At 42.1% G+C, this 13368-nt stretch overlaps 1 protein-coding gene and 1 pseudogene across 10 annotated transcripts in view; both read left to right on the top strand.

The window, feature by feature from the left end:
- The window catches only part of eps8a (EGFR pathway substrate 8a, signaling adaptor), a 234716-nt gene that overhangs the window by 153512 nt on the left and 67836 nt on the right, over positions 1–13368 (top strand). For all 10 annotated transcript variants that reach the window (XM_072241155.1, XM_072241157.1, XM_072241154.1 and 7 more), the window contains 2 exons: positions 9073–9137; positions 9525–9686. In XM_072241155.1, the coding sequence (XP_072097256.1) occupies positions 9073–9137; positions 9525–9686 (227 nt within the window). The remainder of the gene's footprint in view (positions 1–9072; positions 9138–9524; positions 9687–13368) is intronic.
- Positions 4444–7584, top strand: LOC140186971 (uncharacterized; annotated as a pseudogene).

The following is a 13368-nucleotide window of genomic DNA, read 5'->3' as shown; positions in this document are numbered from 1 at the left end:
GAGCTGTTATTACGACTTCAAATCTGGTGTGGCTGAAGTTGCTTAATCCACCCTTTTACTTGTGAAATTTTAATTTTCATCCACTTTCATCAATGTATACATTCAGTTGAAATGAACAAATTAATGGTGGAAATATATTTGTAGGGAGACATTGTTTATATTGCTTACATTGATTATTATTTATGTACAAATTTTCTATGCCCATTCATGTGTGCAATTTGGCTTTCACTGAACCCCTACCTGCATTTCCACTTTTTTTAAAATGATTTTTTTTTACCCCTCCTTGCTTGCTCTTAATCTGGTCTCCTTTTACCTCCTCTGTCTTCACCTCACATTTTGTGAATATTTGGAAGGGTTAAGAACTTCAGAGTTCCTCTTTTTCTTCTAGGCGTTGTGCCATGTTCAAATTTATTCTATAAAAACCTACAGCTTCCCTCTGTGCATGCCTTGGTGTCCTTCAATAGGCCTGTTAGGTACTTGCTATCAGTTCTCTATGAACAGCAGTTTCATCTGCCATGGGTTTGCAAACTGGGGTCTGTGGACCCCTTGCTTAATGGTAGTGGTCCATGGGATAAAAAAAGGTTGGGAATCTCTGTTTAATCACTGGTTGATGCTATGATTATTCTTCATGGAATTAATGCTTGAGAAAGTACTAATCAATCGAGCATCTCTTCATATTTTCACTTTTGTCCTCCAGGAGGCCTGAGCACTTGAGTGCAGGTTATTTGCTATCTATGAGTTTATTTTGTATGATTGGATAGACTAAGTGGTCTTGATGGGCACTGGGCTGAGTGATGGATAACACTTGACTCTAAAAGAAATCTTGCCAGCTGGCCAGACCTACTACTTGTCCTGCACAGGCATTATTAATTGTTTGTACCTGTGTCTCCCAACTACTTGTCATATTTCATGTGTCTATCATGCGAGGTCCTGGTTTTCTGTTGGCATCTAATCATAATAGCAAAATCTTAACCCCTTTCTTCTCTGATTCTCTGCACTGAGTGACTTGGTATTCTCAGTGATTTCAGCATCATTAATTTATCTTGTTATTGTTCCCGAGTTCAATTCCTAGAACTTATTATCTCTGAATTTCAGTTTGTATAATTTTCCTTGTCTCTTTCGTGGACCCTGTGATGCCTTGAAATTGAATAGGGTACCAGTGGTTTTATTATATTGTGCTGTGCTTGTTACCAGTTGTACCATCCCCTTCCCTTCCTCTCTGCTCACTACAGATGCAAATAGATGTTTCATATCTTTCCTGAGGTTCAAAAAAAGACTAATCAGGCTGGGCTCCTCTGGCTTCTTGAGTTTCTTCTTCTCATCTTGCACAGCTGTTTGATCAGCTCTGCACATTTCTTACTGCCCCACTGGAGTATATCACTCACGCATATGCCAACGTGCTGTATATCTGAGCATGAATTGTGAACGCCGTACTAGATCTCGATGTTGTAGATGCTAACAAGCCCAGTTTCCTGTCCTGTGTTAACTTACTCAACACTCTCACATTTGAACTGGTTGCAGATTATTAATGGATGGCTTGTGGATGTGAAAGGCTTTGTGTAAATGTCAGTTCTCTATGACAGGGGTCTCCAACCTTTTTTGCACCGCAGACTAGTTTAATATTGACGATATTCTTGCGGACCGGCTGGCCAGGGAGGGGGGAGTGTTCTAGTTCAATAGTGCGTGACAGGGAATGAGGAAAGGTGCAGCTGGCTTATATCGTTTCATATCACCAAATCATATTGTTTCCTCGCGGCCCGGTAGCACATGCTTTGCAGCCCAGTACTGGTCTGCGGCCCGGTGGTTGGGGACCACTGCTCTATGACTCTTGCTGCTTAAACTTTTGGCTGTGCCTTTGAGCCTTGTGAAAAGCGTGATGGTTCTCTGGAAAGCTGCAAATGTTTTGTACTGTGCTGAAAGTTCAAGTTATTGGTGACAACCAAATTAGCCTGTTGCAGGAGGTCAGCAGTGACGGCTTCGGTAATGTAGAGGATGGGATTTGCAGTACTCCTCATAAAAGGATTCACTATCTTAAGCTGAATTAACTATAACAAGACTTGATTCACAAGCTGGTATGGTACGGTAGGTGGAATCATAAGGTGAATGTATTTTGCTTGTTTTCGAGCAGTCCAAGGAAAGGTTATTTTCAGTGTTTAAAATTTAAGTTTTTTTTCCAGATTACGATATGAACAAGCCCTTTGGCATACTGTAATTCTAGAAGTAATTTTTAGATAGTTTTCATGCCATGTATTAAATAGATTATTTTTAAATGACACTTCCAAAACCATTTGTATTTTTGGTTTTAAAATGCATATTTGTAAAATTGGCTGCTTTAAAATTTCCCATTCCCTTACTAGCTTGCTGTTTCATAGCACTTTGCATCTCTTCTACTGAGTCATTTTCTGTGTGTTTATGGTTGAAAAATCTAACCATTATTTTTAAATTAACTTTGGCTTTTTAATGTTTACTGCTGATTTGCTAGTCAAAGTGGCTGCTGGCTCCTGGCAAAATGAGTAATTGAATTATTTAAGGTACAAGATTTTAGGAGATTTGACTGAAATGTTATGCTTTATAATCTCCATTTACAATAAATGAATATTAAAATAACTGCAATTGCTAGAAATTATAAATAAACAAGAAGTGCCATAAACAGCTAGGTGGACAAGCAGCATCTGGAATGAGAAACAGAGTTAGTATTTCGGAAACAATTTTCTGCAGATGCTGGAAATCCAAAGCAGCATAGACAAAGTGTTGAATGAACCCAGCAGGTCAGGCAACATCTATGGAGAGGAATGAACAGTCAATGTTTCTGAATTGGGATTACCCACTATGATTTTATTAGGGCACCCAATGAACCTATTGATGTCGAGCTACTGCATGTTCTACTACCTTGACAAAATTTGGCTTCTGTATTTGCACATGTTCAATGGTTGTGCTCAACCAAAAGTAGTTGCTTTTGTGTGGTGATTAGGCTTCTGGATGGATCCTGGGAATCTAATCCTTGTACTGTCCAGAATGGCCTTCTGACTGAGTTAGATATGTAAAAGCAGTAGAAAAAGATATAAATAGTTGAAGAACTTGCTTGACAACTTTTCATTGTGTTTGTTAAAATATTAAAATTAAGCAAAATAAAAAGGGAGTGGGGGGAAACAGATCACTTAGCTGCACTTGTCTTCTTAGTCAAGGTTAGCAACCCCACTGAAGAAGAGTTTTGAACATTGTACCCCTGGTATAAAGTTGATGGACCATGAGCTCGTGGTAGTTTGTGCTTCATTCTTGGGTTTAGTGTGAAGTCCAGTAGCAAAGAAGGAGATCAGATTTATTGCTGCCTAACCTCTAGCTGACTCTGCACTGCAATATTTGGACATGGAAGTGGTGCTGTTTTGTAGCCAACCAGCTGGTGGTTCTCTGTGGACTTGCAGGCTGTGAGTTGACCAGTCCTAGCTGAGGAAATCACTGGTCACTGGTACCCCTGAGCTAGGGAAGAGGAAAACAAGTCACCCGCATTTTCTGATACTATGTCTTCTAACACTATATTGAAAATGTATATAAAATTTGCAATTGCATAGGGCTGGTTCACTCTGCACTGCTACCTTGCATTGGTTCCTTTGTTACGTTTGTCTTGTCAATTAAAATTCTCACCAAACCACTCATGTTTTCCTGTTCACTAGATATACCAGCTTTGGGGTAAAGCTGAGAGAAGTGCATCTAATTACTAGGTTCATTGATTCAAAGCCCCCAAGACTTGGTGTAGGTCCAAGTTATGATGAAAGATCAGCAGTTCTTGCATTGTTTTCAGTGCATCTTATGCTTGAGTGCAGATGTCTGGAATGTGCAGGCATGCACAGTGCAGTGACTTAGGGCTTCCCTACAGCATGGTTGGTCTGTGATGAAAACATAGACAGTTGTTGGGGAAGAGACTAAAATCAACAAGTCAAATCTAGCACATGCAAGTTAAGTTAAAAATTGAGGCTCTACCATTCATGTCAGTAACTCTCTGCTTGCTGTTCGCATGTGGATTTCTAGTTGAGCAACACACACACAACGCTGGAGGAATTCAGCAGGCCAGGCAGCATCTAGGAAAAGAGTACTGTCGACATTTCGGGCCGGAACCCTAAGCTAACTAATGTAGTGGATTTTTATTGTGGCACGAGTCACTGCTTTGAATACAAAAAAAAAACTTTTCATTCCCCCTGCAGGCTATGAGGAATTTACTAATGTATATGATCTACCTGGAAGTTTCATTTAAAAGGTACAATTAAAGTTTTACATAGCTATTATTGGAAAGGATACCCCCAGGGGTGCCCGAGAGGAGGGGAGGATGAGCACCCCAGTCGGATGGACACAACGACATCAGACCCAGGCAATGAACAAACGACGATGAGGAAGCAGTGTGCATGTGGCAAAATCTGCAAGAACGATCGCGGCTTGAAGATCCACCAAGCGAGGATGAAGTGTTTGGCGGGAGCAGGAGCAGCACAACGCGCAGGTGTCCAACCTGGTGAGACGAAGGAGGGGCCAGGCCCGGAGTCACCCCATAGTGCCCGGAACCTCCAAGTGTTGCAAACTAATCCCTCGAACATGAAGTCTAACAGGAGGCGGATCAAATGGCCTGCAGCTAACATGACTTCACTGTGGAAGCAGTTTGATGACGATGTTAACCAAATTCTGGAGGCAACGGCGAAGGGAAGGGTTGATAGGAAGCTGTAAGCCATGACAACAATTATTGTCAGTATCACAGCTGAACAGTTCAGAGAAGAGGAGAAGGAAGGCTCCAAAACATCTTACTCGAAGAACCAGAGCATTGAGGATCCATAACATCAGGCAGGAGATGAAAGCGCTGAAGTCCCAGTACAAGGAGGCAGGAGAAGAGGAGCGCATGGGCTTGGCCCAGCTGATGTGCATACTATGAAAGAAGATCAGGGTCCTCCGCCGGGCAGAGTGACATCGGAGGCGGCGGCGTGAAAGGGCTCGAAAACGTGCTGCCTTTATTGCCAACCCCTTCAAGTTCACCAAGGAGTTGCTGGGGGAGAAGCGCAGTGGGAAACTGGCCTGTTCGTAGGAAGACATAGACCAACATCTGAAGAAGATATATAATGATCCTGAAAGAGAGCAGGAGTTGGGAGAGTGCGACATCCTAATAAACCCACCTGAACCGGATGTGCAGTTCGACATGTCAGAGCTGCAACTAAAGGAAGTCAGAGAGGTCGTCTGCAAAGCAAGGGCAAGCTCGGCTCCAGGACCAAGCAACACCTCATACAAAGTGTACAAGAACTGCCCCAAACTCCTGCTGCGTCTGTGGAAGATCCTGAGAATCTTCTGGAGAAGGGGGAAGATCCCAGAACAGTGGAGAGTGGCTGAAGGGGTGTGGATCCCGAAGGAGGAAAATGCCACCCAGATAGATCAGTTTCGCATCATCTCCCTGCTGTGTGTCGAGGCGAAGATCATCTTCAGTGCAGTTTCCAACCGGTTGTGCACCTACCTAGCAAAGAATGCCTATATCGATACATTAGTCCAGAAGGGTGGCATTTCAGGGATGCCGGGCTGTCTGGAGCACATCGGTGTGGTGACACAGCTCATCAGGGAGGCCAGAGAGAACAAGGGCAACCTGTCAGTGTTGTGGCTGGACCTGGCAAATGCATATGGCTCCATTCCGCACAAGCTGGTGCAGCTCACACTGACCAAATATCACATCCCCAGCAGAATCGGAGACCTTATCGCTGATTATTATAGCAACTTCAGGATGAGGGTTTCTTCAGGAGCAATTACATCAACCTGGCACAAGGTGGAGGTCGGCATCATCACAGGGTGCACTATCTCAGTGACACTGTTCTCCCTAGCCATGAACATGCTCACTAAGTCTGCTGAACCAGAGTCCAGAGGGCCCAGAATGAATTCCGCTCAATGACAACCACCTATCAGGGCATTCATGGATGACCTCACAGTCACCACAGAATCAGTCCCAGGCTGCCGGAGGATTCTGCAGGGGCTCGAAAAGCTGGTGGAGTGGGCCCGGATGCATTTCAAACCTGCCAAATCAAGATCGATGGTGCTGAGGAAAGGGAAGGTGGAGAACAAGTTCCGGTTCAGCATCGCAGGCACAGCCATCCTAACCATCACAGAAAAGCCAGTCAAGAGCTTAGGCAAAGTTTTTGACAGCTCTTTAAGGGACACAACATCCATTCAGGCAACCTGCACCGAGTTGGATGGCTGGCTGAAATCTGTGGACAAGTCTGGCCTACCTGGGAAGTTTAAAGCCTGGGTGTATCAGCATGGCATTCTTCACAGAATCCTGTGGCCCCACCTTGTCTATGCAGTTCCGATCTCGACAGTCGAAACCTTAGGAGGGTTAGCAACCACCTCAGGAGATGGCTGGGGCTGCCGAAGAGCCTGAGCAGCATCGCACTCTATGGACACCACAACAAACTGCAACTGCCCTTCAAATCCTTGGAGGAAGAATTCAAGGTAACAAGAGCCAGAGAAGTGCTACAGTATAGGGACTCAAGTGACCCGAAGGTGGCTAGAGCAGGGATCCAAGTAAGTACTGGCAGGAAGTGGAGGGCAGAGGAAGCTGTTCAGGAGGCAGAGGCGAGGCTGCGTCACAGGAGGCTGGTGGGAGTGGTCACACAAGACCGAGCTGGGCTAGGATCCTTTCCAACTCCCCAAATGGACACCAGAGAGAAGGAAAGGTGTCGTCTAGTTCAGGAGGAGGTGAGAGCAGTAGTGGAGGAGATGAGAGTCTGCAAGGCAGTGGGAATGAAGCAACAGGGAGCTTGGACAAGATGGGAGAATGCGGTTGAGAGGAAAGTGACCTGGGCTGATCTTTGCAAAGCCGAATCACACCGCATCCAATTTCTCATCCAGGCAGTGTACGATGTGCTTCCAAGCCCAACAAACCTGCGCACATGGGGCAAGGCAGAGTCATCTGCGTGCCCACTGTGCTCCAAGCGAGGAACTCTGGAGCACATCCTCAGTGGCTGTGCGAGGGCACTTGGTGAGGGATGGTACCGGTGGAGGCATGATCAGGTCCTGAAGACCATCGCTGAAGCCGTCAGCGCAGGAGTTGAGTGGGCGAAGTGGTCCCGACCCTCCAAGCAGACCATTACCTTTGTCAGAGCTGGGGAGCAGCCAATACCTGCCAAAAGAACATCTGCAGGCATTCTGACCTCTGCAAGGGACTGGCAGCTGTTGGTGGACCTCGAAGGGCAGCTGAAGTTCCCCAACCATATCGCAGCCACCACCCTGCGACCAGACATTGTCCTAGTGTCTGAGTCGACTAAGCAAGTGGTGCTGCTGGAGCTGGTAGTCCCATGGGAAGATCGCTTGGAAGAGGCCTTTGAAAGGAAGCTCTCCAAGTATGCAGGGCTGATCAGCAACTGTCAGCAGGCTGGATGGAGAGCGAAGTGTCTCCCAGTGGAGGTTGGTTGTAGGGGATTGGCAGCCCGTTCCTTTGTTAGAGCCTTCAGCATTTTGGGCATCGAGGGAGAGAGGAAGAGGAGAGCCATCCGCAGTACCACCGATGTGGCAGAGAGGGCCTCAAGATGGCTGTGGCTCAAAAGAGGGGAGCCATGGAGTCATAAGTAGCTAGCCATTTGGACACAAGCTGGGGTCTGATCAGCCCCAGCTGGGTCACCTGGAGGAGGTTGTATGATGTTGAAAGACCCGAAACACCGGATGATTCCAGGAACATCACTGAAGAGTGTCCAGAAGCATCAATAGATGTGTGTACACAGCCTGTAGAAGTGGTTTGAAATTGTGGCCAATGTTACAAAGATTCTAATGATCAAATGCCTGAAGGATGGTCTATTCTTCTTGTAGTTACAGACAGAGCATAATAAGCTAGATTGTTATCTTTCAGTAATGCATTTGGGAAAAATGTTATGTGCTTGCAATGGTCTGCTGATGAATTTATTGAATAACCTGGATGTGAACTAACAAAGGATTAATTTCTATTTATGCAGCTTATAGTTCACTGTCTCATTCAGATTTTTCTCAGCACTGAGCTGGTTCTAACTTAAACTGAATGCCATTTTGTGACTGTCAGTGGCAACTTCATTTTTTTTTATTTTAAAAAATACAGACAAACATGCATTTGTGCAGTGCTTCTTCAGTTACATACTGTTTTGACAGGGAATGAGTATATTAACTTCAAAGTTGTTATTGCCACCTTTTGTAACTTGTGCTTCACCACATCTGGAAATACCCAGATCATCTATCACAATGACACAGATGTATGCATCCAGACGCATGTTTTTGATGGGCATTGCAAGTCTTGTGCTGCTTTAGCTTGATTTTTGCATTAGTCTGTTGCTCTAATAACAAGTAACAACGTAATTGCGTGAGGGCTGACTAGTCCATTTCCTTACAAACAGAAATCCTTAGCAGTGTCTTCTCAACTAGCTCAAAATACAGAGGCATTAAATTTTAATTTGCAAATAAGTCATTTATTTGATCCAAAACTGGTTTGACAGTGATGAATTGAACTGGCTATTTGCTTTTCACTTTGCAACTTGCAATTAAGGCAGAAATACTGCCCATGCTCAATTTTGGTAGCTGATTTCATGGAATTGTTCATTTTCAGAGAAAATGGTAAGGTATGAAATTGAATCTGGTGGGAATGCAAAATGGGCAGTATTACATCAGTCACATATTGAACACTGTGTTAAATGCTCTTTTTTTTGGACCAATAGAGTTAAATCTCTGCTGTCTGTTCCAATTTCATCTGGTTTGTTTCCCTAATCAATTCCAAATCTCTCCTGTACCACAAAGTATTTAATGTTGATAAACTGCACACATTAACATCTGATATGAATTGTAAAGATATGTAGGCATTGAAGCCTTGACGTCTCTGCATAGAGATTGTTAAAGTGTACTATTCAGTTGCACCCTTGCTGATAATTTTAAGTTTATTTTTAATTGGAACAGCCTTAATAAATCAGCTTTTAAATATTTGCTTTTATGGATGTTTGCTTGGATTTTGTTAAAGGGATGTTTATATGAAAGTAAAAATTATTTAAATATCCTGAGAACAAGTTGAATTGAATAAATCATTGTCTTTTTGGAATTCTGCAGAACAAAGGAAGAACTATGCAAAATCAACTGTTGCAATGTCAGAGACCTCGCAGTATCGTGTTGAGGTAATTAGATTTTCTTTTGCTAACTTTTTTTAGGTTTCCTAAAACTGGATTAGTTTCAAACTCGTCTGCTAAAACTTTATTGGTGTTCAATTTACTTGAAATAGACCAGTACTTAAATTTGATATTTTGTGATACACACGTGCTTCATTGTTTATGATTTAAATTGTTTAAACATTACCAAAAATAAGGTGCATAGTATATGTTTTCCTTCATGAAAATCATACTGCCCTTGATTGTTAGTATACAAATAATGATTCCTTAACAGATAAATTTACATTTGGTTGCAGAAGGGCATTTAAAGGATTAAAATGAGGTTCATATATTCAGCAATTGAAATTATGAATTATTTTCTACTGCTTAAAATGGGCATTTTTGTATTGAAAACAGCACTTGGCAACATTTATTGTTGATCGAAAGGATGCCATGATAACAGTAGATGATGGTATAAGAAAACTAAAACTGCTTGATGCAAAAGGCAAGGTCTGGACACAGGACATGTTACTTCAGGTAGATGAGAAAGCTGTCAGCCTGATTGATCTTGAGAGCAAAGTAAGTCTTTTTTTTGGCCTTTTGTTGATCAATTTATACATTATTTACTTTACATCAAAATTGTATTCACCTATTTGAGTGGTCATCATGATGCTAAAGATGCACATAATTAGCATGCCTCATCAATAATTCATCCAATTAAAATGTCATTGATGTTTGATAAGTTTTGATGGCACTTGAGTTAAGTCAGGGACTACAATGTGTGAATAATTAGAAGAATTAGGCCCACTTACAGATGATACAAGCCAAGGTGAAATTGTATAAATAACAAATAGTAGGATAAGAAAAAGTATTGCAAAATGTATTTAATTTAAACTTTAACTGATTTTTTTTATTTCAGCAAATTGAAATACAAATTATCACTTAATTTTAAGCTTAATTAAAATTCAAGTGTCTGCAAGTGTTCCTTGCTGATAAGTTCCAGTTAATAATAACGGAAGTGCTTTTTCAGCAAGCCCAACAAATACATGTTCTGTGTATTGTATTGTTTATACCACAGTGGTGTATCACCATCTATAGGGCATTTGAGTTCCTGCATCCAAGTAAATAAGCATTTATTTTTACATAACCTAAATTAAAATTTGTCATTTTCAATCCTATCTGCAGGATTAAATTAGAATATATTTTCTGTTTTCTGAATAGTCAAATTGTGTATCTAAGTATTAATATAAAATATTTATCTAAATATTTATAAATAAAGTGGCCACATAATGTAGATCAAGCATTTGAAAATGTAGCATTCAAATGGAGTCTGGTGCTTAGGAAGTGTGTTTTGTAATTGTTCTTCTGTATTGATGAGGAATTTTTGGTTTAGTGCTTTGAGCAACATGTGATCTTGCAAAGGCCACCATTTTGCATAGTTAATAATTTGGCAGCATGAAGATTGCTTTGGCATTATGTTAATATTAACTTGTATTGATAACCTCACTTGACTCTCTTCCACTCCTTCCTCCAACCCTTCCACAGTACAAACAGTGAAACTGATCTTTCTGGGAGATGATGTCATTTCTTTGAATTATATGCATTTCTTTATTTCAGTAATAACAAGTTCAGGACTTGTCGCAGAAAATGCAACATGTCCTAAACTTGAGGCCACTCTTCAGTGTTTTCCCAGTGGTATTCTGACACTGGGTGCCTTGGATTGAACTACCCTCAGTTGGGGAATGTGTCGACTGTGCCTGTTCCAAGCGATACCTGGCAAAGGAATAGCAATTCCGTGCATTTCAACTGAGAAAAATAGTTGTGCAATACTTGAGTAATGTAACTCTTGCTTAGGCTAGTAGCTTAATACAGGGGATGATAGCCCCCGGCCGGCCAAACTTAAGAAATCTCATTTGGGTGGATGCTGCGCAATGTGTCCCTTGTCACAAATCAGTACCATGAAATAACAAACAGTACACAATATGTGATTAAACGATTGAGCTTTATAATTCTTAATTTGACTATATGGTTCGTAAAGAAAACAAAAAAGAAAAAGCCCATTCTCATGAAACAGTCTATTGTGCAAGGTTGGAGCTCACTGATAAGGCCGTTTGTTCACCATCGACCTCCTCCGATCGTTGCTGACCTTCGGACCCTCGCTTCAAGTCCACTCTGTCTAGCGGTCTGCCAACTCTCTCCATTCGAGTCTCCTCTCCTCATCTCTCCCCGGTAAAGAACTGCGAATTCCCTGCTCCCAGACACACAAGAAAGAACAACATCCTGCTCATTGGCTAGCATGCCCCACTATCTCTAGTCATAACCCAAACATTGCTGCTACAGAGAAACCATTACCTCAGCAGTGGAACATTACAGAGAAGCCATTACATTAGCAGTGAAACCTTGCAGCGTGTTACAGTAATAAATGACTAATATTTCACTTGAGTGTGTTTAGAATGTTTTGATCTTTTTCAGCATCTAAATTTTAGTTGTTTTAAATGTTTTTAGGCACCTTAAGTTCTTGTCATAATTGATAGTTGGTTGGGCTAAGCAACTAGGGCTTTGCCAACTTTCAAAGTTGTTTTCAACTTTTCTGTCAATGTGCCTTGTTTCCCTCTTCCAAAATGCCCTCACCCATTACACCCATAAAATATTGTGCCGTTGTTTTGCATCTTTAGATTAGAGATGATGCCTTGTACAAAGACAATGTCAGATACATAGAAGTCTCAATATGTTTTTGCCATGGTGGTCAGTAGTTTTGACCCATTTTGCATGTGCATATATGTCACCTGATCCAAAGACCTTTTTTAAAAATAAAACTTCCATTCTTTTAGCTGGAGTGCATCCAGTTTTATGTTTAACCTTGAGGTAACTTTGCTTAGTTTCCGATAAACTGCCATTCTCATTACATTTATAATTATCAACATCGCCATTTGTTCATTTGTTATGTGCCATGTTGTATGACATGGGCGATCATGTCTTTTCATGGCCATGATTGTTCTTTGCCAATGCTGCCTTCTGGGCAGTGTCTTTACAAGACAGGTGACCCCAGCCATTAATCAAATCAAATCAAAAAGTCAAAACAAGTTTAATTGTTAACATGGAGACAGCTGAAAGAGACAGTGTTCGTCTGGGGCCAAGGTGCAAAAGCATACACTCACATAAAAAAAATGGAAAGAAAAAAAAAGAACATAGTCACGAAAGAAACCACATTGTTAGTCCAAGACCCTGAGCAACATTACCACAAATTGATGGTTCCGGGCAGAACAGCCTATAATTCCATTGATCCAACACTGGAGGGCAGTGTTGATTGTAGGGTGGAGGGAGCGCTGGGGGGGGGGCAGGTGCTGGTGGTCGCTAAGCAGGTGCTGCAGCTTGCCCAAGGGTGACCTGCAGGCTAGCGGAGGGAGGAGTGCCTTACACTTCCTTTGGTAGAGACTTATTTCCACCCCACCATCCTGCCTTGCCATTAGATTTGTAAAATAGGATCTTTAGAAATGCATTGAGTGATGAAAAGTTGTCACGTGTTTAAGATGAAAATCTATTTACTGTAGTTAAGTTTTCCTTATTTCTTTCTCAGGTAATCACTTAAAGGTATGAAAGTTAATTATTTCTTATCTAGGTTCTGTAGTTATAATATTAGGGAAAAGGTGGTTAGGGAGAGAGTACTGCAGTCACAGGTTCCTGCTTGGTTCAAAAGGGTGACAGTCATACCAATGCCCAAGAAGAGCAGGGTGAGCTGCCTCAATGACTTTCACCCCGTAGCACTCACAGCTTTTGTGATGAAGTCCTTTGAGAGATGATGAAGGCGAGAATCGACTTGTAACTGAGCGAGGATCCAGACCCACTGCAATTTGCCTATCGCCACAAATAGGTTTACAGCGGATGCAATCTCACTGGCTCTCCTTTTGGTCTTGGATCACTGGGATAATAGTAATACCTACATCAGGCTGCTGTTTATTGACTGCAGCTCAGCATTCAGTACAATCATACACTCAGTTATAATCAACAAGCTCCAAAATCTGGGCATCTGTACCTCCCTCTACAACTGGATCCTTGATTTTATCACTGGGAGACCATGGTCTCTGCAAATTGGATGTAACATCTCCTCCTCACTGACTATCTACACTGGTGCACCTCAAGGATGCATGCTTTGTTCACTGCTCTACTTTCTCTACACCAATGACTGTGTGACTTGGCACAGCTGAAACACAATCTATATATTTGCGGACAACATAGCTATTGTTGGCAGAATTTCAGATGG

Source organism: Mobula birostris, chromosome 23, assembly GCF_030028105.1.
Source record: "Mobula birostris isolate sMobBir1 chromosome 23, sMobBir1.hap1, whole genome shotgun sequence".
Lineage (NCBI taxonomy): Eukaryota > Metazoa > Chordata > Chondrichthyes > Myliobatiformes > Myliobatidae > Mobula > Mobula birostris.
The sequence above is the reverse complement of the archived record's forward strand: the minus strand, read 5'-3'. Positions and strand labels throughout refer to the sequence as shown.